Source organism: Lampetra fluviatilis, chromosome 4 (assembly GCF_964198595.1).
Source record: "Lampetra fluviatilis chromosome 4, kcLamFluv1.1, whole genome shotgun sequence".
Lineage (NCBI taxonomy): Eukaryota > Metazoa > Chordata > Hyperoartia > Petromyzontiformes > Petromyzontidae > Lampetra > Lampetra fluviatilis.
Genome location: NC_136278.1, coordinates 30,162,247 through 30,189,327, shown reverse-complemented (window position 1 = coordinate 30,189,327; position 27,081 = coordinate 30,162,247). Strand labels below are relative to the sequence as shown.

The 27,081-nt window shown below is 46.4% G+C and overlaps 1 protein-coding gene across 2 annotated transcripts in view; it reads right to left on the bottom strand.

Annotated features, from left to right (window-relative positions):
• LOC144931734 (serine/threonine-protein kinase Sgk3-like) overlaps positions 1 to 20,360 on the bottom strand; it is a 31,150-nt gene extending 10,790 nt beyond the window's left edge. Inside the window, exons 1-11 of one of the 2 annotated variants that reach the window (XM_078855966.1) lie at positions 20,109 to 20,360; positions 15,728 to 15,814; positions 14,747 to 14,830; positions 14,130 to 14,202; positions 11,877 to 11,952; positions 11,584 to 11,665; positions 11,182 to 11,228; positions 11,002 to 11,059; positions 3,857 to 3,940; positions 3,242 to 3,373; positions 1,478 to 1,590 (exon numbers count right to left, since the gene is read on the bottom strand). In XM_078855966.1, the coding sequence (XP_078712092.1) occupies positions 1,478 to 1,590; positions 3,242 to 3,373; positions 3,857 to 3,940; positions 11,002 to 11,059; positions 11,182 to 11,228; positions 11,584 to 11,665; positions 11,877 to 11,952; positions 14,130 to 14,202; positions 14,747 to 14,830; positions 15,728 to 15,808 (830 nt within the window). In that variant the 5' untranslated portion in view covers positions 15,809 to 15,814; positions 20,109 to 20,360. The remainder of the gene's footprint in view (positions 1 to 1,477; positions 1,591 to 3,241; positions 3,374 to 3,856; positions 3,941 to 11,001; positions 11,060 to 11,181; positions 11,229 to 11,583; positions 11,666 to 11,876; positions 11,953 to 14,129; positions 14,203 to 14,746; positions 14,831 to 15,727; positions 15,815 to 20,108) is intronic. The other variant, XM_078855967.1, reaches the window with a different exon arrangement.
• Between the last annotated feature and the right edge of the window lie 6,721 nt (positions 20,361 to 27,081).

Below are 27,081 nucleotides of genomic sequence, written 5' to 3'. Positions count from 1 at the left end.
CAGTAGCACCTTTGCTCACATTGACATTAACATGGCACACGTGACAAAGGTAACAAATGGCACCAATATTATAAAGCGAGTATTTCAGTCCTCTCATTAAAGTTGCATCCGTAACCTGGATCAAAACTGGCTGTTTCAGACCACTGACCACTAACTTTAAAGTACTATAATTGGCTATTCAGGTAATTTGCTCGAGGGCCTCTCTTCAACAAAATTATTTTACAAACAGCTCAACTTCAAATATACGATGGGAGTAAGAATTCTGGAGTATGAGAACATGCTGATGTGCGCACGTTATTCGGTGGACATATACGCCAAGGAAGGATGCCCCGTGGCAATAGACAAAGAAAGGATGCACCATGGCAATAGACACCCAAGTGTAGGGAACGATAAATGAAGGATGATCGAGAATGTGTTGGATAGACACAATTCAATCAACATACACCAATAATGTATCAAGATTGAACAAAGCCATGAAGCTCGTTCTAGTATCAAATGACGAGGAAAACACATCATAACTGAATAAAAACTGTGCTTATGAATCCTAATTAGGTCAAAACAGGTGCACAATTGTCTATCACTGTGGATGTCAGTCGATCACATTTGCAAAATGTATTCTTGGTGGTGATCTAAGAGGACCACAATGCACTTATTCAGGAAATGCCGATTTTTTTTTGCACATGCTTTTAACACACATTAGTGTCTTGTTTCAAACCAGTACTAGACTGAAAACGGTGGAGAGACTTTATTCAGCTTCTCTGCAGCCATCAAGTCGACAGGAATCTAAGAAGGGCATGGGGTGCCTATTAGGAAGCCACTGGAGCTACGCTCTTTTAAATTGAGATTGAAAACTCATTTATTTAGAAAAATTTTTGTGTTTAGTTTGTTGTCCTTCCTCTGCACCTCTGATTACCACGATTGGCTACATACTGCACGAACGACGTTCAACATACATACACGGATTAAAATCACAGCGCTGAACAATAAAACACTAGGGCAGGGGACGGCAACTAAAATAAGACATTTTTTATTGTGCAAAAAAATCGATATGTCAAGAGCCGCAATGAAAAACTATAACAACTTTTAGACCTGGCCACAAATGATAGCTCCACGAAATGGCTCATCACGTGGAAATGTATAGCAGCCAAATACTCCAAAAGCATGCTTCTAAATGTGGAGGGAAAAACTGGAGGACCCGGAGAAAAATCCACGCGACCATGGGGAGAAGATACACGCAAACTCCACATATACAGGCGCCAGGGTCGGGATCGAACCCGCGACCTCCTGCATACCAGGCGAGGTTGATAACGCCTCGCCACCGCGGCGCCATGGCATGTGAATACGACACGGTGATCCCTGATAAATAACGTTGAGCAGCGGTCCTTAAAGAGCCGTGAGCAACTCCGGTGTCGTGGGTTGCCGATCCCCTGTACTAGAGTGCGATGTTTCGGCGGGCAGAGTGTGCAGTGAGCGTTGCCTGTAGATGATGTTGAGGGAATGCAGGTAACCGATGGCGCTGGCGATCTCGGCCGCGTAGAAGCGAGCACGATGCTCGGGGAACGTGCGCTCCCGTTGTAGGTGGAAAAAGAGCTGTGCGCAAAACACAGCGAGGTTAGAATTTTTATCAAATTGCAAAAGCAATTTCGGCGTTGCGAGATTCGGTCGCATTTACATTCCATATAAATCCAAATTGGAATGTATTGCAGTAGGTTAGCACACCTGTACCGTGCGTGACGTTTTATGTTGCACATTGGAAAATGGAAAATGTTAGTCAAATTTACATGTATCCTCATTTACAAGCAATTTTCTAACCATCAAGGGCTAAAATCCAGTGGATGTGTGCAAAAGTCAAATTTTTCTTATTAAAGGAAAACCGATTCCTGATAAATATTAAAACGGTAGTTGTCGATGAATTGTATTCAACAATGACGATGACATTCTTTCCAATGAAACCATTCTGGAATGCTTTGCAATACTTGTTATAAACACACACCTATTTAAAATGTCAAGATGTACACCGATTACTCGCTAACAGTGTATGTAATATAAATATGTATGGTAATAAAAATTATCTCAATATTATATACTTTGTGAGAAATATAAAGGCATTCGAAAAATATAATACTGCAATGTTCCTCAATTTTTCCTGGTGTGACCATTTCAAACACAGCACGTGCTCTCAGGCAGTTAAAACAAGAATTTTACACGTGATAAATGCCTTTCATTAACCCATACAAAACAATGTCATGAATCCAATGTGTTGTGATTCAGCACTCACAAAGCACTGCTACTTCATGCACAGGTGTGAGCATTAATGCGCGAGTGTTTAATTTTTTTCCCCACAGGCGTTAGGTGGTATTTTAAAAACCACCTCCTAGCTTGGCCAAAGATCTCCCTACGTGTTTTTGGCAGAGGTGTCAAATTCATCACCTTCCTCCACATCCCACCCTGTTGGAGGTGTGGGCTCCCCAGGGCTGAGTGAGGAGCATGTCTGTGCGGAAGGTGGTTAGACGCAACACCTCAGCAAGAGCCAGAAGGGACCACAAAAGGAAGTACGATTCCCGCTGATGGATGTTATTATGTATCTTACACAAGAACTGCACCTTGATGAGCACGGTTGGCTACGTATGGTGCGAAATAAGTTCTACATACGTTGGCACACTGGACTTGCAATCCAGAGGTTGCCGGTTTGATTTGTTCTTCTTGCCCTACTGAACATCTCCCACCTTTCTAGGACATCTGTGAAAAAGAGCTTTAAAACTCTTCGGATTTCTCCAGTAAAAATAAATACGCAGATTCTGAACAATGGGCAGGTTTCTTAAATCACGCACCCAAACACTTGCGTCCACCCAACAGTATAGATGGAAGGTCACTTATGGTGGGGGTCTTACTCTAGGTACCTCTTCCAAGACATTTGGACAGTGTGGAAACGAAGGTCATAATACCCTCGCGAGCAGGGGCCGGCAACCTATAGCTCCGGAGACGCATGCAGCTCTTTACGGACTGCCTCGTGACGCGACGCACGTATTCCCATGCATCGCGGTTCTTGAAATGCTGCGTTGTGTACCAAAAAAAAAAATGTCTCTTATTGTTATTTCGGTTGCCGACTCTTGCTCTAGAGGGGCTCTGTAAAACTCCATCTAGCGGAAGCCCTTCCCTCCGGCAGAGGTGTGAGTGAGCAAGCAATTGCAGGGCTGCACCTTGATCTTTACAACCGTACGCAAGGCGCGGAACAGCATACCTCCCCGCCGTTCACATAGTCCAGCACGAAGTAGAGTTTGTCGTTCGTCTGGAAGGAGTAGTGGAGCGCGACTAGAAAAGGGTGGTTGCAGTTCTTTAAGAGTACGTTCCTCTCAGCCATCACGTGCCTTTGCTGTGGAAAACCAAAACAGTGAAACTCCTCTCGTCTGCCGTCACGTTACATCATTAATATTACACCCCGCATCACCCCAAATTGATACAGTTCTCTGAATTATCCGAGCTTACCTGTCACGGCCAATCCACCACCTGACACGGCCAATCAGCAAAAATAGTGTCACATTGACAAAAGACAAATAGTTCACTACTTTAGCCCACCGGTGTGTTGAAGAGTGAAACCACAACATTTAACATTTTTGAGAACGACGTTTCGCTGGAACTTGCATCCAGCATCATCGGGCAATTTGCCAGAATGATTGGCCGTGTCAGGTGGTGGAGGGTTACGACACATTTATAAATAACGCGATCTAAACCCAAAAACGTTTATAATGAATAATATTGGTCGCGAAAGCCTACGTGTTAAAGACAGAAGTGTCGTGGTTATATTAGCATTACAACAACAAATATTACGTCGGATTTTTTTACATTCACCGTGTACCTCATTCTTTTGTAATATAACAGACTTCTGTAGCACTTTGACAGCGTAGAATTTCTCATCGACTTTGTGCCTTGCAAGCAGCACCTAAGCAGGAAAGAAAAGCGGTTTACTCGCGTTACAATGCTGAAGGCTCCAGTCAGCTGGCGCCTCCAAGATACAATGCATGTGAATGCACGCAGAGGGTCATCAAATTCTCATCGCAAAGGCAGAAAACCTATGAAAGAGATGTATTTACAAATGTGTGACATTGACAGAATGCCGAGTGTTTTGTATGATATTAACTGTATTGTTTTGTCGTCTTACATTTCAATAAAAGATGTGGAAATGCAATCGTGTGTAATAAACGACTGGACCACGATGTCTGGCTCAGTGTCCTTTATTATTCGGTTCGTGCTGTACACCCACACGGCTGTCTTTACTCTGTAGCTTCTCCACGGTGCTGACTCCAATGTCGGCCCGATCCACAACAGCAGCTCCGCTGCTGTTTCTCTCACACAGCCCCCCTTGGCTGTACTCGCTGCTGCTCTTCTCCCTCCGCAGCTCTCACAGCTTCTTGCTCTCTCTCTCTCTCTCCGCAGCTCCTCCTGGCAGCCACACCGCTGCCTCTAACAAGCAGCCCCCTCTCTCTCTCTCTCCGCAGCTCCTCCTGGCAGCCACACCGCTGCCCCTAACACGCAGCCCTCCTGGCTGTCTCCTCCCCAGCTGCACACCACTCCGCAGCTTCCTCTTATCTTCGGGGTTGGCTCCCGATCGCCGTCGGCGCCCCCCCTCTCCACACTTGCCCGCGTGGCCTCACTCTTTTCCGCTCACACCCCGACTACCTTCCCCTTCCGGTTTACCCGCTTAAAGCCCCGAACCTTACCCCCACGTCACATGACTCCACCCCCCGTGACGTCACCTCCGGAAGGTCGCTTACGCCCGCATTACACCACCCTCCCCCGTAGAAAAATCCCAGCCGACCTCGGCTGACCAATAGCAAATCGTAATGCGGCGAACCGAGCTTCCCCCCCTAAAGGACACTAAGCATATAATGTAACAACAAGAACAACAACAACGCAATGAACATCAACGATCGTACAAAAGCATGCAATAAATACAACTGTAAGAAAAAAATAACAAGACAGCAACAATCAACGAAACGTAAGCGATTTGGAACGTGTGCGGGTCGCCGGCCCGTCCCGGACGGTCGGCGGCCCACTCGCAGAACGGGAACGCGATGAAAGTCGAGGAATGACAGGGGGTAATCCCCCTGTCGCAGCTGGAAGTCCACCGACGTCCCGTGTCCCTAAAGAGTTAGTCTTGGGCTTGTCCTGTGACCGTGCCCGCAGCTGGGTCGGAAGGGCTGCAGGGCTCGAAGGTCCCGCAGACCTGGCAGGCGTCCTCCGAGCAGGGCCCCTCGTCCCCCGCAATGTCACGGCCGGCCTGTCTGGAACAGGTACGACAGGCGCTCCAGCGAGATCAATGGACGCAGGCAGGGGAGAGTCAGCAGCAACAGACCCCGGCAAGGCAACATTGGGGGATGACGCATCATGTAAGGGAGCAACATATGGTTTCAAGCGCGACGTATGCACAACCCAGCGACGAGACCCAATCTGGACGCGTGCTGTCTGTGGGTTGGGAACCGCAATGAGGCGTACGGGACCATGCCAGGGTTTGTGCAATTTCGGCGAGGTCCCCGGACGTACCTGTGGACAATGAAGCCAGGCTAGGTCCCCAACCTTCCAAGGGCACTCCCCCTCAGACCGTCGCGCATATCGCTCGTTCCGGGCCTGGGCTTTGGCCGTAGCCACGCGGGCATTCTCCCGCGCCTCCGTGACTCGGCGAACCGTGTCCTGAATGTATTCAGGAAGTGGTTTACGAGGTCCCTTCACCCCAGTTCCCAATTGCACATCCACCGGCGGCACGTTTTCCCGACCATACATAAGGTAAAACGGCGAATATCCCGTAGCCGCATGAGGCGTCATCCTGTACGCCGAAAGCACCCCGGGGATGTGCAGATCCCAATCTGATTGTTGTTCACTCACGGTATGGCAAAGCATGGCAGACAACGTCCTGTTCAGCCGTTCAACCATACCATCCGTCTGCGGATGGTATGGGGATGTCCGTACTTTCTTAGTCCCAAGGCCCGCGCACACTTCCGCCAATAATTTAGAAGAGAAATTCCTGCCCTGGTCCGTGAGGAGTCTCTCAGGCGCCCCCTTATCCATAATATACCCAAACAAAAAGGCGTCGGTAATGGCCGCGGCCGACTGATCGGGCAACGGCCAGGCCATCGGCCAACGGGAGAGGTACTCAACCCCTACCAGCAAATATTTATTACCCCTCGCCGATGGTGGAAAAGGTCCCAATATGTCCAGCGCCACCAATTCATTGACTCGAGACACCTGAATCGACTGGAGAGGCGGCACGTAAGGATGTTTCGGCGGCTTACGTTGTGCACACGCAGGGCACGCGCGCACGTGCCCTACGACATCTGTCGCCATGCCGTGCCAAAAATAATGACGTTGCAACGTCAACAAGGTCTTCTGCACCCCTAAATGTAAGAGAGTGTCACAATGGAGGGTTCTAATCAACTCGAACCGCAAGGACGTTGGTACCACCAGGCGCCAACGTTCCTGGAACCCCTCCCGCCACATAAGCAGACCATCTCGGAGAGCGGTTTGCGGCCCCACAGCCGTACTCGGACTCCCATTGTCCTTAGCAGACCGCTTCCGCAAGGACACCAATGACTCATCCATCATCTGTTCCCGGATCCAGACAGACCGCGGCAGATTCAAAACCCCGTCAGCCGGTCCCGGTTCCATCGGAGTGTCCGACTTCTCGACGGCCAACGTGAGCGGCTGAGGGGGGTTTGGAATCGGCGAACACCTATGCGTCCCCGACTCACATTTACAAGGGGCGCGCCGCGGTAATCTGGAAAGTGCGTCAGCGTTCGCATGGCGCACTCCCTTCCGATGTTGAATTTGGAAGGAAAATTCCTGTAGCGTGTCCAACCAACGTGCCAACTGTCCGGATGGCTGGTCAATTTTAAGGGCATATTGCAAGGCCGCATGATCCGTACGCACAATAAAAGAACGACCGTAGAGGTATGGTCGAAATTGCCGTAGGAAAAAAACAACCGCCAATAGTTCTCTGCGAGTGACACAGTAGCGGGTTTCCGCAGGAGACAAGACTCGGCTACCATACGCCACGACACGCTCTACACCCCCTTTAGACTGTGATAACACCGCCCCAATACCTGTGTCACTCGCGTCCGTATCAAGAATGAATGGGTGATCGAAATCGGGATAATCCAATGTTGGGGCCGTGGCCAATAGATCACGCAGACTCCGAAAGGCCGCCTCCTCCGGCTGTCCCCAAACAAACTTCCGTCCTTTACCCGTAAGGAGATGCAAAGGCCTCGCAATCGTCGCAAAACCCGGCACGAATCTTCGGTAATACGAGGCAAATCCCAAAAACCGCCGAACATCCCCCACGGTGGCCGGAGTCGGCCAATCCCGGACGCACGCCGTCTTTTCCGGATCCGTGGACACTCCCTCAGCGCTCACGATGTGCCCCAAATAGCGGACGGACCGTTGCAGTAGGTGACATTTCTTTGGTTTGAATTTCAATTTGGCAGAACGCATCCTCGTGAACACTGTCTCCAGCCGCGTCAAATGTTCATCGAATGTGCGGCTGAAGACAATGATATCGTCCAAATATATAAGACATGTCTCCCACTGCAACCCCGTCAAAACGAGCTCCATCAATCTTTGAAATGTAGCAGGGGCCGCATTCAATCCCATCGGGAGACAGTTGAATTGAAATAACCCCTGCGGCGTACGGAATGCGGTTTTCTCCCGTGAGGACTCGTCAAGGGGAAGCTGCCAAAATCCCGAAGAGAGGTCCAGTGTGGAAAAGAACTTAGCCCCCGACAATGCGTCGAGGGAGTCATCCATACGCGGCAGGGGGTACGCATCTGCCACCGATATCTTATTCAATTTGCGGAAATCAACACAAAATCGCAATTTGCCATCCTTCTTCTTAACCAAGACGACTGGAGCGCCCCATGGGCTGTTAGATGGCGATATAATGTCCGCAGCCAACATGTCTTCCACTGCCCCCCGTACGTGTTCTCGCTCCGCAGGACTCATCCGATGCGAATTTAATCGAATAGGGGCAGCATCGCCCGTCTCAATGTGATGGTAAAGCAAGGAAGTGCGGCCCAAATCCAAATCATCGGAGCTGAACACGTCGGAATATGTCAACAACAATTTACGCAGCGCACCACGTTGCTCCATGGACAGGGAAGAATTTTCGTCACATAATTGAGCAACCCAACGATCATCCGAACTCCTTGGCTCGGAAACCCCAGCAACAACTCCCCGGCTATGTGGACAATCATGGGTCGCAAACGCCGTAGTGGCATGTGCCACAACCGTACCGGCCGGGACACGGACGTTTTCTCCCCCCGCATTAAGCACCTGTAAAAACGGTAATTGATCCGGCCGGACGATGGTCTGTGCCCCCACTAACGCCAACCCGGTTGTTATCGTGGCGGACGGTGACAACAAGACCCCTACTGCTCCTAGCCGATCAGGCAGGGGCTTCCGATACCGCAAGGGTATAAGCATCTGTGTACCAGGTGGGATGTCCACAGATGCGACGGACAGCGCCTGCACTTGTACGGCCGAAGCAGGTCGCCCCCAGGGCGACGGCAGAAACGAGATTTGACGGCCCCCCGGCAGTTCAATACAATTCTCATTGATTTTGATCAAAATGGGCATCTTAGCCAAAAAATCGGTGCCTAACAAACAAGGAACCGCCAAAGATCTCGATATCAACACAACACCCGAGGCCGACACATCCCCAATAGATATCTTAGCATCCACCTGACCCACGATGCCCATGCTACCCCCGTTCGCAGCGACGCACGACCCATAAACCGGACGCACAGCCCCCGACGGAATGCCCAACAGATGGAAAATGACATCCGATATAATAGTCGCAGACGCCCCCGAGTCGACCAAAATGCGCACGTCCACACCTTGTATGGACCCCGGTACAGTGGACGAACCCGTAGCGGCCGCGACAACTCTCCGTGCCAACTTACGCCACTGCGTAACTGAATGACAAGGCCCCGTCGATGGCCTTTCTTTAACAACAACAATAGGATCGCGCAACACAGGTGGTGGGTGAGGTGGAAAGCCTTGCCGAGTGTCTGGTGCGTGCCGACATGCCTGTTTCGGAGGATCTTTAGCCGACTTGACCGGTGCCGAGGCCTCCTGCTGCGGCGGAGCCGGGAAGCGGGCCCAGCAGTCTCTGGCGTAGTGGCCCCTACGCCCGCAGCGGAAACATTCGGCCTCGTTGCGCCGAAGCGCAGGCCTCGCCTCCTGACGGCCCCGTTCTGGTAGCACCGCACGCGGTCTCGGCCCGCCGCGTCCCGTCCATGGAGCGGAGGCGGCCGTCAGTTGTTGAGGGCCCCGGTCATCCGGAACATAGACGGCCTGCGCAGGGTTCCATCCCAGCGCATCCCCATCTTTGACGGGCCCCCCCGTCCACGCCGTCACTTGTTTCCAGCGACGGAGGTTGAATTGCGCATCGAGACACTTAGCAGCCATCCGGGAAGTTAGCTTCTCATGCCCACACACAGGCATGGGGATCCCTAGATCCCGAGACAGCTCCAACATTTTCCCTAATATGAGAGGCTCAAGCAGGTCCTGTGGCGTCTCAGGATAAGCTGCCATGGCCAGCTCCAGCACCGCACCCCTGAACGCCACGGGCGACTCCTCTGGTGCTCGTTGTCGTTGAGCGAATCGCCGATGCGCATCATCTGGTGGCTCATAAGCATCGGCCATTTCTTGAAAAACACCACATAAAGTTGCCTTCTTATCGGTCGCTATGGAACGGAAGAATCGGACAGATTCGTCGTCCAGGAGAGTCGGCAACACCTCCAAAGCCTCCGCATCGGTCCATCTTGCTGTGCGTACCGCCGCCAAGAAGCGGCAGGCGAACGCGCTCCAGTCCCCACCGACGGAAAATTCTTTAACCGTTGTAAGGTGGCGACTCCGACTCCTCTTCCCGCCGTCTTCCAATGGTGGTGGTTGTGATGGCAAATTCAAAATGGCGTCGGCCCGCGGCGTGGCCAAGATGGCGGTTTGGCGCCACGGAGCGCGCAAAATGGCGGCCTCTTGCCGCGTGGGCAATGGCGGCGGCAGGACAGGCAACGTGGCGGCCCGCGGAGCACCACTTGCATCATCCATCGTCCCTGGCGCGACGAGATGGCATAGATGCGCCAGGACGTCCTTAAGTGCCTCCAGTTGTACCGCCATCGCTTGCCATCGTTGATCCGCGTCTGATGATGTCGACGGACCCGCCACCGCGCCAACATCCTCCACTCCCGTTCCCGTGGTCGCCTCAGCCTGGCTCTCCTCCACCACCCCAACAGGATCCGTGGTTGGAGGGAGTTCGTCGTCGTCGGACGAAGAAGCCGATGCAGGCGCCGGATTAACTTTCTTCCTCACTTGTTTCGACATGCCGTTGCACTTCCGACACCAGTGTAATAAACGACTGGACCACGATGTCTGGCTCAGTGTCCTTTATTATTCGGTTCGTGCTGTACACCCACACGGCTGTCTTTACTCTGTAGCTTCTCCACGGTGCTGACTCCAATGTCGGCCCGATCCACAACAGCAGCTCCGCTGCTGTTTCTCTCACACAGCCCCCCTTGGCTGTACTCGCTGCTGCTCTTCTCCCTCCGCAGCTCTCACAGCTTCTTGCTCTCTCTCTCTCTCTCCGCAGCTCCTCCTGGCAGCCACACCGCTGCCTCTAACAAGCAGCCCCCTCTCTCTCTCTCTCCGCAGCTCCTCCTGGCAGCCACACCGCTGCCCCTAACACGCAGCCCTCCTGGCTGTCTCCTCCCCAGCTGCACACCACTCCGCAGCTTCCTCTTATCTTCGGGGTTGGCTCCCGATCGCCGTCGGCGCACCCCTCTCCACACTTGCCCGCGTGGCCTCACTCTTTTCCGCTCACACCCCGACTACCTTCCCCTTCCGGTTTACCCGCTTAAAGCCCCGAACCTTACCCCCACGTCACATGACTCCACCCCCCGTGACGTCACCTCCGGAAGGTCGCTTACGCCCGCATTACACGTGCACGGGACCTACCTTGCCAAAGCTCCCTTTGCCAAGAACATTCAGGAAATTAAAGTCCGAAGGTTTGGCCCTATAACACAGAAAAGACACGGTTATGCAATTTTACCAATTACAAGTTTGATGTAAACTAACCTTTCAAATTGATGTTAAAAATTTCACTAAAAAATCATCATATTAAAGCACAAGACATACAGCGGGTCTCCAGAAGGGCCGAGGTTGATTTCTTCAGAGCCATTGTTCTGTAAAGTAACCACAAGAACACACAAACTTCAAACCGTGTTCTCATACAATATGCATTTACAATTTTGTGGAAAATTCATTTACGTTCCACGTCGAGAGGAAGGTTTGGATGGATTGTAAGCACTATTCTGCAATTACCATTAGCACAAGGATGTTCTCAACAGGTATTGATTTAGGTTTCAAACTAATCAATTAATGTTGACCAATTTAGAATCACAAAATGTCACCGTGTGATGAAAGATTTAAAAAGGAACAAACAATGCTAGACCGTGTGCCACAATATCTCATAGTTAAGTGTAATTAAGAGGACTCTATGCTAGTAAAATTTTACTTCCAAAAAATGATTTTTCTCACCATGTCACTGTGAATGCCAACGTCGTGAAAGTCTGGCTGATTTCTGGGGTTGTCCATTTTAAGGAAGTCTTGGACATCTGTGCTACAATGCAAAGAAAAACACAAGTTAATTTTTGAACTTTTATAGCCACTCTGCACTTTATTAGCCATGCACAGCAACAAACCAAGCACAGCAGAATTCTAGAGTTCAATTTGTTATTGCACCAGTCTGCTGCAAAAGGTGGTTCTTTACATCGTATGCAAATGTCCATAGTACTGTTGCTAATATTAAAAGCTATGAGGAGAGCACTTACGTCTGGCAAAGCTCTGGAGTGCTCATTAACTTCTGAATGAATTCTTCGAGCCCCTCTCGACGCTGCTTGATGAAATCTGTATTATTATACAAATGTATAATGGATAAACACTTTCACAATCATAATTTATTATTGATATTGTGCCCTCCCTCGCAGTTCATATCGAGGCATGAAACTGGGGAAATGCAAAAAACCTTCAGGGACTTATCTGGAAGAAAAAAAAGTTCCATTGGGAAAAATGGGGAGTAGATCTTCTTGTTTTTATCGGTAAAGTCACGTAGAAGGGGGGGGTGTAACCCCCCCCCCCAACTCAGCGTAGATATAAGCTCCCAGCTTGACAGGTTCTCATTCTTTACCTGAAGACGGCTGCTTGCGTTGTGGCCAAAACGTCGTGAGAATTGTTTTATGTTTTATTTTTATTATTTTATTACTTCCCTTCTACGTGACTTTACCGAAAAAACCAAGAAGATGAATTCCTGCAGTCACGAAAGCTTTAAATGGGGAGTAGATATTTAACAATCCTTCGATTTATGGTCAAAAATCTGTCTGTATCGCTAATGATACGAATAGATTTTAACTTGTATATATTTCACACGTAGGCTTTCGTGACCAACATTATTCGTATAAAAGTTTTTTTTGGGTTAGATCGCGTAAATATAAATGTTGTGTAAATCCAACTGCAACCCAACACATAATATGTCCTGCATATTTTCAGATTAACGTAATCCATTTTCATGTATGCGAATACATTAACCCTCCTGGGATCTTCACACTTGGAGGTGCACAGTGATCCCTCTAATTGATGATATCACACTACTCTATTTTAAGACCGGAAACAAGAAAACTTATTCACAATACTGTCAATCGCCTGATGAAGCTGGTTGTAATTACCAGCGGAAAGTTGTACTCAAAATTGTAAATGTTGTAAGTTTCAGCATCAGAATATTTATTTATATACTGGAGGAATCGGATGAACTATGAAGGTCGCTTTCACAGATCTCCAGTCGAGGTCGGTCCTCAAGTTTCAACAACAAACAATAAAAACCGATAGGAGTGCAGAGAATAGGTAAGCAGGCCACTACAAATAAATAAAATTTAAGTATATAAGCACTGGTGTGCTGAAGGAGTAACTAATTGGCACATTTTTGTCACGTGACAAATCTTATTAATTGGCTGTGTCTGTGGAGGTATGTTTACAGTGCATTTGTATTTACGCGATCTAACCCAAAAAAAACGTCATTACTTCTAAATTATATTTAATTGGTTCACGTGACACTTGCAGCCACGAGTGATATTCCATGCACCACATTGTAAAAAAATATAATTATTCTCGAATCAAATTATACGCCCTAACCATGACAAATAATTCCATCATTGGGTGGAAAGGGCAATATTTACATGCTGACATACAAAAATCCAACATTCTTATTAAAAGCATGTAAAAATGTGTCTAAAAAAAAATAGAAAAATATTTATTTGTTCATCCACTTTTTCGAATGTTTAAAAATTTTAATGGAAATTCAAAGAAACGCTACCAATCCGGTGTAATAATGTATTGGATGCAATCATTAATATTAACTTTGAAGGCCATGATATAAGCATAAAATCACACGTATAAGAAATCAGTGTCTTTAAATTAGTTTCAATGTTTTTTATTTCTTGTCAGCGCGGTTTTCAAGAGGTGTGTCCACAAGGCGAGATATTTTTGGAATCTAAGCAGACTTGTTTTTGCATTGCCGTACATGATACTACTGTAGCCGACCAGATTCCTACACAGTCTACACACACACAATGTGTTGAGGATCAGGAACCCATATTGTAAACACGTCAAAGTATAAGTACGCCTTTTAGCGTCCTCTGGTTTAAAACCGTTTTAAGACTAGGCTCCAAAGAAAGCTGTCTCTGGTGTGGACCAAGCAGTTTCAAAGACAATGCATATCAGAGTATGTTTTTTTTGCATTCTGACCACAAGTATTGTGGTTAATGCAGACATGATTCCTTGTAAAAGGTTTCAGTTTGGTGTTTTGACATCTTAACACCTGTTTTGTTGCCAGAAAAAAGGGGAAAACCTATTCTATTTTGGTACTGGCAAAGGAGGTCCCATGACATCAAAGTATACATTACAAATATACGGTGCTGGAGATAACCACATGTTTTAACAGACAGTTAATAAAATACTTAATTTTAGAGTAATATCTAATAAGTTGATATATAAATGAAAATATGGTTTTATATTATATATGAAATCTGTACCTGGATCAAAATTATTGCCAAAAATCCTCTTCGCAGGAATTTTCAATGTCATATTTGGACACTGTTTCTTTAACTGTAGAAAACACAAGAGCCACATGGACATATTAATACAAAACCCACAAAATTCCTGAATGAATCATAATGGAAATGCTTTCTGTCATGTGGTATGTCTTAATCTGCCTGCTAATTAAAATAAATATATAACAACTTTAACTTTTCATATTTTCCATGCAAATTAAAAGCATGCAACTGATATATTTGAGTGTATGAGAAGGAACATGTGTCGCCATCCAAACACGAATTGCTCCAAAATGTCAATGCTCGTGAACACCAAATACGCATTTGACTCACACAACGCTGCAAGAGAAACAATCTCAACAGGCAGAAAGATTTTTTTTTAATGCTGAGGGGTTAGGGGTATGATGTGGTGAAGTGGACACTGGTTTGAGGTCATACAGTTTTTTGGACAGTATTAATGCTATCATGAATCAAATCCATTCCAAGCCACTTCCTCTCAGCTTCGAACTTTAGTCACCTTTCACCCTTGTTCAATGTGATTTTCCTCATTTTAAGACAAGTGTACGGGAAGCGGTCTTCAAAAAGATACAAAGACTCACAGTGTTGTAGAGTTTGTCAAATTCTGCATAGCGCCTGAACACAAACCAGGACTGTCCTCCATTGCACACCATCATTTTGTACACCTATAAAAGTGCGACACGACAAAAAACACGCTCAGTACCAAGTAATGCGAGATGCATGGCTTCTTAGTGGGCCACATTCACCAACTAAGCTTGCCCCAGTAAAATTGTTGAAGTGAATTGTTGCTTAAATGTGTACATTTTACAATAGTTTCTTTGTTGGTTAGAATATTCTCAGGGATATTTTTTTGGCCATGATATATCATTCATTTGTTTTAAAGGCAAAAAATAATCCATCAGGAACTTAAAGAGGTGACTCTGCTATTGGTACATTACAATGTCGCATATTTAACCTACTGGCAACTGAGGTATAGTCGGCTACATGAAAAAGTTTGGATGTTGTGAACATCTGAAGAAAATGACAGTTAAACCATGCACATGTAGGCAACTGGACCAACTAAAACAAAACCGCTACAAGAACAAAGCAAATGTACGCGAGATGAACATTCAATTGATGTATGCGAAGCAACTGAATTTGGGAATATACCAGAGAGAAAGACCGTGACACCACGACAAACACTGCACTGTGTGGGCAGTTGAGTAATAACGGAAGTGGCATACTCTTTGAAGCTTTCGTGACTGCAAGGAGACATACTCTTTGGTTTTTTCGGTAAAGTCACGTCGGTAAATAAGAAAATAAATAAAAACAACTAAACTAAAACAAATGAAAACAACTAAACTGTTTTAATTTATTTTCTAAGATTTTTTACCTACGTGACTTTACCGAAAAAACCAAAGAGTCTGAATCCTTGCAGTCACGAAAGCTTCAAATCTAGATGGAATAGTGGCAGTTGGATATGCGACATACTGCACTGTGAAAATGGTAAATTGCATTGTTCCATACTAGTTCCAATCAACTAACACATTGTACTTTAACTGAGCTCTGAGTGCGTGGCGTACTGTGAAGCGCTTCTTCCTGTGGTCAGTGTCCTCCTTGCTGCTGTTGATATGGACACTTGGCAACACCTTGTCTGCATCCATCCTACCCTACAAAAAAAATCAACAGACATTGTATATAGCCGTCAAGTGTGAAAGCAAATTCAAACGTGGTTCCGTTACTCCGAATTGTATGTGCAACTTCAATATTGGGGATTTACGGTATTAAAGAGTGGAATTGTCTACACAACCGATTTGTAAAGCATGGCCCACTAAAGTTGTGTTGATGAAAGTACTGTAATCTAGTCGACTATCTCCCCATTCTTTTTTAGTTCTGAAAATAACATTGCAAAGTTCCCTTTTTATGATGGCATGAAAAATGTTAAATAAATGCAGTTGTTTTAAACATATGAAAGCAAGACTTGTAGGGAAATTTTAGATTATTTATGATGGTTTATGTCTACCAGTGTCAAATTTCAGGAATTGAGAACTCTGAAATGATTGTTCTGCTAATCCTGCGGAATACAGCAACAAAAACACACTTTCTACACAGATTTAGTAACATTCTGGATATTAACAGTACTAAATCAAATGTAACCGAGTTGCAACCTCAGTTTAAATTATACAAATGTCGGATGGTATTGTTGTCTACACAGCAATCAGATTTGCATTGTGACCATTATTGTTTTGCCAAAAAAAAGATTTAAGAGCACAGAAATACTTCCCCACGAACACACGTGGTCGGCCCTGACTCAATGCTTCCTTTAACCATACACGAAAGATTGGAAATACATGCATTTTTCATACTCATAATTAAATATTGCCGAAGCAAGGCACGGTGAAATGGAGGTGCTGAAAAAGATAACATATGTAGATCTTCTTGGTTCTTTCGGTAAAGAAGATGAATCCCTGCAGTCACGAAAGCTTTAAATCGAAATTTAACACATGCAGATGTTTGCAAATCATGGTCGAGGATGATGATCGAGAACAACCCTGGACTGGCAGTCAAGGGAGAGCCAGTCCAAGAGTATATCTACCATGGAGATGAATGAACAAGATCAGCTTATGTGCATGAGAGATATTGATGGCTTGGAGAGGGCTTCATCCAGAAATGGATTGAACATCGCTATGGTTATGTGACAGTGTACTGTGCAAATTAAGGTTATTTTTCAGAAACACGATACAATCTTACTGTACACCTAACATCACACCCCGCCCATGGACAGCCAGACAAAAATGTGGCAAATTGGGTTGCAGGAGATTTCCTCTGACAAATTCGCGCAAAGAAATAAAACTAAAACTTTGATACACAAGTAATACAACACAAGATGTGTGCATTAGCTGAATAATCAAAAACAATATATCTTCTGTGGGCACAACGTAAAAAAAACCTCTATTCGTTTTGTAAATATTGTTTCACGAATTCATTTTGACCGTTTGTCCACCTCCCTGTGTTTAAAATGTTTGTATTACTGTACCGATATGCCATGACAAATGCAAACAACCCACCCCTTACTATTTTTATCACAACTAGCATTATTACCCATGTCTTGTTTCCACATGCTACGTGACAAGAACTGTAACAATTAATATTTTACAGCCCTTGGTCAATCAACTGTTGGATGATAACCTCCCCATATCATACAAATTACGAGGTCTGTACTTAACCACGACGGTCATCAGTTCGTGTTGGTAAAAGCAGGACTGCCCTGGACCGGTTCAGTTATTACTTTCCACTGATGTCACAGCTGCTGCCAGGAATGTAACTCAGGTAACCCCGGGTCGGAAGCCGGTGTGAGTGCATACCCACCGTCAACGCTTCTTCACTCGCTATATTACAAAAGTTCATGTCAATATGTACGTACAGAATAGATGCTATAACATTATATTTCTAGTTAGAGGGCCACTTCCTAGAGTCATAGAAAATGCAATTTATTTTCACACAAACAATTTTTTCGTCAAGCAAAGGAGGTAACTTCGAATCTAGACAACAGTCTTGGACTATATCATGCTGGAGAGACCAGCAATTAGCATTCATCTTGTTGAGCATGAGAAGGAAATGAGAAATGTAGAGGGGAAATTTCACAAAATAATATATTTTTTAAATCAATGGAAAAAGAGAAGTTCAAAGTTTTTTTAAAATATTTAAACTGTGCTACACATTTGGGACTATAAACAGCTGTGGGTTGGAAATATGGCTTTCCTAAAATGAAGACAAAGAATATATGATCTGTTTAAAGTGATAAAGAGGGTAAGAGAGAAAAGGCCTACCCAAATACAGAGTAGAGATTGTATACAGAGTATATGCAAATAATAACAGTGTTATCTTCAAACAGTTCAGACTGCAATACACGTACAACCCAACCTCTATCTTGATTTAGAAGCTTTCGTGACTGCAGGAATCCATAGTCTTTGGCTCTTTCGGTAAAGTCACGTAGGTAGAAAAATGAATAGATCACGACGTTTCGACCGCTGAAAAATCACAGCGGCATACATTCACGGTGCAGATGAAGGCAAGTGAATTCGATTGAGAATGAAGACCACACACATTTGTTGATCAAAGTTTGAGACGAGCAATCCCATCAAGCCAGCACACAGAGACCGGGGAGTTTGACAAGAAGTCTTCACCAAACAAAGGCATCATAAACAAACATGGAGATAGTGTTAACCATCTCAAGATTTAACTGCTGATGACACGTTCATTGGAACCGAGGGACGTTCGACCCCGACCCATGTGTTGCATATATTTAGAGTTTGCATGTTTCTCGCCGTTACATTTTTTTCTCCGGGTCCTCCGGTTTTTTCCCCTCCACACGTAGAAACATGCGTTTATAGACTATTTAGATTATTCTGCTGATATAAACGTCCAAATGATAAGCCACTTTGTTGAGCTTTCATTTGTGCCAGGTCGCTTTGAAAAGTTAATACCTCGGGTGGACTTTGCCTGGTAGGATGGGGGATGGTTTAGTGTTTTATTTGTAAGTGTTTAGTTCATCTTTCTCGTACCTTTTAGCATTGTTTCGTGTTGTAACGTTCTTACAACGTTCTTGAAATAAAGCTGGAGGGCTCACAAGATAGCGAGATGTTAACAACCTTGCCTGGTATACAGGAGGTCGTGGGTTCCATCCCTACCCTGACGATGCCTTCTGTGTATTTGGAGGTTGCTTGTCTCTATCATCACGGTGGCTAGATGTTAACTACCTCGCCTGGTATACAGGAGATTGTGGGTTCAACCCCTAACCCTGACGCCTGCTGTTGTATATTTGTAGTTTGCGTGTCTCTCTCCCATCATCATGACGGTAGCTAGATGTTAACTACCTCACCTGGTATACAGGAGATTGTGGGTTCAACCCCTAACCCTGACGCCTGCTGTTGTATATTTGTAGTTTGCGTGTCTCTCTCCCATCATCATGACGGTAGCTAGATGTTAACTACCTCACCTGGTATACAGGAGATTGTGGGTTCAACCCCTAACCCTGACGCCTGCTGTTGTATATTTGTAGTTTGCGTGTCTCTCTCCCATCATCATGACGGTGGCTAGATGTTAACTACCTAGCTTGGTATACAGGAGGTCGTGGGTTCCATCCCTACCCTGACGATGCCTGCTGTATATTTGGAGTTTGCGTGTCTCTATCATCATCACGGTGGCGAGGAGATGTTAACTACTTCGCCTAATATACAGGAGATTGTGGATTCAACCCCTAACCCTGATGCCTGCTGCTGTATATTTGTAGTTTTCGTGTCCCTCTCTCTCCTTGATCGCGTGGATTTTTTTCTCAGACTCCACCGGTTTTTTTCCCTCCACATTTCAGAACAACGTAAACACATTCAGAGTTACAGTATTTTGGCTGCTATACATTTGCACACCACGACGATGAAGCCACTTCCGTTGAGCTATCATCACTTGTGATCGCCAGGTCGCTTCTGAAAAAAAAGAGACTTTTAGCCGGTCAAATAAATAAAAATAGTTGTTATCCATGAAGGCCAAGGTGGTCTTGTCGAAATAACCTTTGCGCTAAAGGTCATTGCGACCAAGACGGCATTGGCATCTTGGCCGACTTCAACTTTTCACGATGTGAAAACCCAAAGCCGGTCACGCATTTGTAGGATAACCTCTCTCTATTACTACTACTACACTACAGTAACACCACCACCACCACCTTCTCCATCATTGTTCGACACATCCGAGGGGGTTTTATTCACGTGTCACTCGTATCGGACACGTCGGCTCTTCTGGCAACAACTTTGAAAGTTTCGACGGAAGGGTTGGGAAGGGGGTCACACTGAAAACTCAACTCGCTCGCAACCGCAGCGAACTTTTCACACACACGAGACTCACACATCTTGCCAGTAAAAGTACAAGTCACGTAACAACACAACAACAACAACCACACGCTTCTCTCACCTTCGCGATCGGTGGCGTTCCTTCGCCAAACTCTTCTTAACTTACAGGCGCGACGTTTTTTTTTACTTAAAAGTGGCAATCGCCCAAAACGTTACCGAAACCCAGCGACTGATGGTGGAGGTGGGGGGGATGGCTTAGTGGTGGTGGTTGTTGTTGATTGTGGTGGGGGGGTGGGCGAGTTGGACACATGCAGCTACGGAGCTCCCGACGACTCCCACCCACACGGAGCCGGATCGCCACCACCGCTGGCTCCAATGGGGATCCGAGTGTGTGGGGGGGGGGGTGGTGGAGGGGGAGGGGCGACGAGTTGGCTCCACCCCCTTTCCAACTCACTTTGTATTCTCTAACCCGGATACGCGCGTCTGGTCTTTCCCCCCCTCGCGCGATTGGTTGAGGCGGGTCAGCGCGCGGCCAATCAGGTTGCTGGAGCCTCTTTCGGGGCTCGACGATGCGCCCATCTGCACTGCGGAATCTAAATGCGGCGGCGGCGCGCGCTGGGGCTCGGGTCTCCCCTCGCGCTTCCGCGTCGGTTCGGGCGGAGATTGCCGAGCGGAGCCGAAGTTTTGCCGAGCGGTCGCCGGTCGGTTTCTTACGTTTCTAGAGCGGGTATCCCCCCCCCACCCCAAGGCAGTTCTCGACTTACGAACACCCCCACTTACGAACACCCGCACTTATGAACAGCCTGCACTTACGAACAGCGTCTAAATTTCGATTGGAAGCTTTCGTGACTGCAGGGATTCATCTTCTTGGTTCTTTCGGTAAAGTCACGTAGACGTTTCGGCCACAACGCAAGCAGCCGTCCTCAGGTGAAGAACAGGTCTGTCGGAAAGACAGCGTCTCATTCAGACGTTGTCTTTCCGACAAACCTGTTCTTCACCTGAGGACGGCTGCTTGCGTTGTTCTTCTAAGCTGACAAGCAAAGATGATTTGCTTGTCAGCTTAGATGTAGTCTCTCTGTTCACAAAGGTACCTGACACCATAGCAATCATTGAAGACTTGGTCCAACAGGGACTGAATCCTGATGTACCAACTTTGGTGAGGCACTGCCTTACCAGCACTTACTTAATCTGGATTGGTACATTCTACAAACAAAATAAAGGTACCCCTATGGGATCTCCCTTATCACCAGTGGTAGCGAATGTTTTCATGGAGAAATTTGAAACAGATGCCATCCGGATATCCACCCTACGTCCTTCCCTGTGGAAGAGATACGTAGATGACACTCGTCATCTGGCCACATGGCCAGCCAGCACTGAACCAGTTTAACAACCACATAAATTCCATACACCCATCCATCAAATTCACCATGGAAGTGGAAAATGATGGCAAGCTACCATTCTTGGGACATTCCATCTAAAGGAAAGCCACCCACACGGATTCCTATCTAAAGCCTGACTCCCACCACCATCCGGCCCAGAAGAACTCCCTCATCAAAACACTACACCATCTCGGACCAGCGCCACCTAGCCAGTGAACTGGAGCACGTACACCAAGCCCTCAAGATGAATGGATACTCAGACCGCACAATCCGCAAAGCTGTAGCCCCAACCATGGGGAGACAACCATCTGAGGACCCAATCAAAACCATCACCTTGCCATACATAGCAGGTGTTACTAAAATATTTCCCAAATCTTAAACAAACACAAGATCCAGGTCCGATTCAATACAGTACACAAAATCCGTGATTTGATCCCATCTGTGAAGGATGTCATTCCTGACATGCAATACCCTGGTGTCTACAAACTAAGTTGTGTCTGCGGCAGCAGTTAAATCAGAGAAACGAAACGACACGTCTCGGACCGTGTTCGCGAACACAAGGCAGATTTGAAACACGGCAGAACCAATACCTCTGCAGTGGCTGATCATTGTTATAACGCAGTGGGCTCGCATGATATTGTTTTTTCCGAGACTAAGGTACTCTGCAAACCTTCGGGCTACCATCAAAGATTTGTCCACGAAAGCCATCCAGATATATAAACACAGAGACAATTTCAACCGAGAAGATGGGTATAAGCTGAGCAATAATTGGAAGGACGTTATTAACCAAGCAAAGTCGTAACTTGCTGTGGTGCTTCCCTTCTTCCCTGCCGTTTGGCTGTTATCTCCGACTCTCTGAGTGGCATTGCCCTGTTAGGTGCCTCTGCATTAACGGGCTGGGGTCTCACTAACATGGCCACCTCTGCTCCCTTAGCCTCGATGTATTGATGGTTCTGGCTGTGTGATGGGCTTTGTTTCACTGGCGCGACCACCGTTGCGGTGGTTCTCTTGCTTGGACGTGCTTGCCTCACAGCGCAGTTGGCAGCGCCGCAGCTTGTGTTACGCATAGACATGACATTAACTTACTAATCCCCCTAATCTCCCTGCCTAACCTCTCCCATCAACATCGTGCTCATCACCCATTAACACCGCTGTTGTGCGCATATGCGGGGATGATACTCTTATGCTGCGACGGAAACTCATTTCATGCTAATCTCTCTCCCTAATCTCTCTCCCTAATTTCCCCCATTAACACAACTGACGTGCTTGCGTCCGGGGATGAAATTCCTTTCCAGCTCAGACCCCGCTTGCTTGCCCATCGTCACATAAATAACCTCTTGTTGTAACAGCTCTCTCGCTGGTTTAGCAGTTCCACTGCTTGATTATTTTTTTCGCCTGAGGACGACCGCTTGTGTTGTGATCGAAACGTCGTGATATTTGTAATTGATTTTTTTCTACCTACGTGACTTTACCGAAAGAACCAGAGAGTTTAAAATATCACTTCCTGGTTCATCGAGGGCAGTTCAAACCAACAGATAAACATGTTCCTCTTTTCTGCACAAAATAATATCAAGGTCTGTTCATCATTTAATCAGCACAGATAATATATAAGAGTTAATAAAGCATAGGCAGTGAGTGTTTTAACCTTCAATAAATTTGCCTATAGAAATATTATATTCTTGATCCCAAAAACTATACCTTAAACTTAGCCTATACGGAAGTCACGCAATGGACCACAAAGCCATGAGAGGTCTCATTCCATCATTTGGTCTGATACCATTATTATTCAGCACATGTTGAGATCCCACTCCTAATATTTTACTTCTGGTTACCTCTGTGACTTCTGTGACACCAGTGGCAACACCATGCACTCAGATCGGTGGTAGTTATACAGTATATCGTTTTTCTGTACAGCTCCAGTGACATACTCTTTGGATTTTTTTCGGTAAAGTCACGTAGGTAAAAAAAGGAAAATAAATTAAATCACGACGTTTCGGAGGCAACACAAGCTTCCGTCTTCAGATGGAACCATCACAACAAAATTGCTGTATCAACAGATAAGTGAAATTACTCCCTGTAGAGGGCATTAATTCTAGATTTGAAGTTTTCGTGACTGCAAAGGTCCCATACTCTGTTTTTTTCTGTGACGGTTCCACCTGAAGACAGAAGCTTGTGTTGCCTCCGAAACGTCGTGATTTAATTTATTTTCCTTTAATTACCTACGTGACTTTACTGAAAAAACCAAAGAGTATCGACCCTTGCAGTCACGACAACTTCAAATCTAGAAGCTCCAATGACCTTTGACTGAAGGTGATGGCTGATTGACTTATCCACCGCCACTTTATTCGACTGATGATTTATCTGTCAGTCTTCCAGGGGAGGAGAGTGGAGAGGCATGACGTCACCAGGCAATAATTAGAGGCTACATAAGTGTCCGCTTGCACGGGTGCATGCAAACAGTACAGCTTTAATAGTAGAGTCCCACTGAGATCACCCAGCTTCGGTGCTGTGTTTCTCTGTGCCACGCTATGAATGTGCCTGTCATATACTGACGGTGGCACACAACGTCGAACTGCATAGCATTAGTATTGACAGTGCAGTGTTATATAAAGCAGCAGTGAGGCTTTAGTAGGCATGAAGTGGTTGGGTTTGCTCTGCTCCACTAGTAAATTCAATTCTCCGTGTGCTGGAGGCTCATGCGCTGATGATGAACCCCCTGACCCCTTTGTGCCATGCTCCACAGACGTAATTTGCAGTCCAAGATCTATCTACTCGAGACATTTCGGCCAGAATTCACGCCTGCATCGCAACACCCTACATTGTGATCCCAGCGATGCCGCTGAGCAATTTGCATGCCATCCTGCCTCCCGAAGGCTGCAAACCCCTGACAAGCCATGCCCGGCGTGACGTGACTGGTGATGCCGATGATGTCACGTCCGGTCAATGACCTCCCATCCAGCGGCATGCATGGGAAGGGAGGAAGGCACCTTTTTCTCCTTCCAACTTTGATGGTATCCAAATAGCAAAGGAAGCAAACTGATAATTTCTTCGAGTAATCAATCACTGAAATAATAATAATCAGATGGCCCATCTCCAGTGGATTTCCTAACAAGGCTGTGAACAGAACATAGTAATTGTAAAAACGGTGATGTCATCTTAACGTAACAAAGCATGCTGGTATTTGGGTTGGAGAAATTAAATTAACTCGAGTGTAGGTGCTGGTTGGATTGTTATATCATGGGATTGCCAGATATGGCAGCGGTGTGGGCATGACTTTTCCAAGCAGCTGATTGACTTTGGACTGATGGTGATCAGTATTGTGATGTTAATGGTTTTTTTTATCAAGTACAGCAATGACAGGCCTCAATTAAATGTTTTATCAAATATATATTTTAAGAAACGCTCAACATTTCGAAATTGGCATGACTGCTTTTGAAAGAAAGCAGCTTTTCGTCTTGCAGAAGTCGTTTACTGCATTTAAAGTTGTGCGTATATCTTTTTAGGATGCCATGTTGACTTGGTACGCCATGCTTCCTACAGATTTTACAGTAACAAAAATAGTAAGCTCAATGAACATGAACTAAGGTTACATGAAAGTTGGGATAATGCCGATTAGTTCTTGCCAGCAGATGTAAAGTGAGGCTTTGTGAAAATCCCTGCAGGTATAAGGCAAAGCCACCCGGATCAAACTAGCTGGGTATAAAGTCTCTTGGTGGCCGTTGCTGGAGGCAGGAGAGCCTCTTCACACATCTGTAGGTGTCATACCTCTAGGCCCTGTCACAACAACTCACGTTCACTGCCTCGGAGGCTTGCGCTGGGTGATGAAAATGATTCTGCGACTCAGGCGACTGACTCCGGGCTACTTTCGGCTCCTTCAGGTATCATTAATTGTTATTTCGTATACTGTATTTTAAGTCGTGCGTAAAAAATAAAACAATACAAGACCACAATACAACTTTGAAGTATAGGTTATCCAAACCTGACCAAATCTCAAGCTGCTGTATAGAAACAATAGGCAAATTTCTTTTTTATATATATAGAGGCAGTGGGTTATATGAGAGGCAAAAAGCAAGGTATTGAGTCCGGACTTGAACAGGGGCAAGGGGTCAACAGCACGGAGGGCTGGGTGAAGGACATTCCAGACGACGGGGGCAGTAGAGGATAATGAGTGATCGCCCAATGAGCAGAGGTTGACTCGGGGTTTTGACAGAAAGACTTCGTTGTGGCAGCGAAGAGTGCGTGGAGACGAGTCGAGGGAGAGGAGAGAGGTAGGAGCGTGTGGAGGGGAGTAGAGGGAGATGAGAGGGGGCAGGCAGGAGCAAGTTCATTGAGGATTACTGAAGACATTCCAGATAAACGAGCGGTTCTTAACCTGGAGTGCACGCACATTCTATCTGGGGGTGCGAGGCATGCCAGATGTTTCTAGAAGGTAAATAATCGAAAGACAAATTCAGCACGGGCACGTAAGTGCGACTACTTTATTTCATCAAACCCCTATGTATTTATTAACATTGTACATTTTTTTATGATTGAGAATGAAAGGGGTGCAAGGCTTCGGTAATGGTTAAGAACCACTGAGGTGCAGTAATAAAATATCGCACTGGCAGGGTGATGCAAGAATGAATATATCACATTTTTTACTGGTAGGAACCTACTGGTTACACGAGCCCACAGGGGATTATTGTGTCCGTCTGTCGTGCAGAGAGGGGCTGGGTGGGGAGGGAGGGGCTGGGTGGGGAGGGTGGGGAGGGGCTGGGTGGGGAGGGTGGGGCTGGGTGGGGAGGGGATGGTGGGGAGGGGCTGGGTGGGGAGGGTGAGGCTGGGTGGGGGGTGGGAGGGGTGGGGCTGGGTGGGGAGGGGAGGGGCTGGTCACCCCGTGGTGCCCTTATAAAACTCAATGTTTAACCTACTCACGCCGGCTTGTGCCCGCCCTCACAGTCGGGCATATTTGCGGAATACACCATGCTGCCGTTGACCCTGGCCATTGACCGAGCAACCCAACGTTCCTACCAGCTCCCTCCGCAGGAATGTGTTTCAGCCAATGTAGGATGTGAAAAGTAGAATTTCCCACCACAAAGTTACATTCTAAGCACTCGTATGCCCACACACGGTTTAGTGCTGTGAACAGCACTGAACGAAGTGCCAGTTATCCGCTTTTGAATTAACTTTATTTGTTTGAATAAGTAATGTTTTGTCAAATACACTTTTGCACAACTATAGGAAGCATGTGCAGTATATGTCCTCCCAAAAATTCCTACTGACAGAAGAAGGTGAAGACCAGGTCTGTCGGGGAGACAGCGTCCGACAGACCTGGTCTTCACCTGAGGACGGTTGCTTGCGTTGTGGCCGAAACGTCGTGAGAATAATTTTATTATGTTTTATTTTTATTATTTTATTATTTCCCTTCTACGTGACTTTACCGAAAGAACCAAAGAGTATGGATTCCTGGCATTCACGAAAGCTTCAAATCAAGATGACAAGATAATGTTACTTTAAGGCTCGTGGACCGAACGAAACTGCACAAAGGATACAAATTGAGAGTACAAGCGAGATAAAGAAGAATAGATCTTTGAATAGAATTGCATCACCAAAGTTGTGACAAGTCAACAAATGGCTGCCGTTGGGGCGGGCGAGTGAATCGTCAGATTGTGTGGTGACACTCTTCAGCGGGAGCACATTTTGCCCCTTGTTGCAGAGGGTTGTGCTTGAGACCTA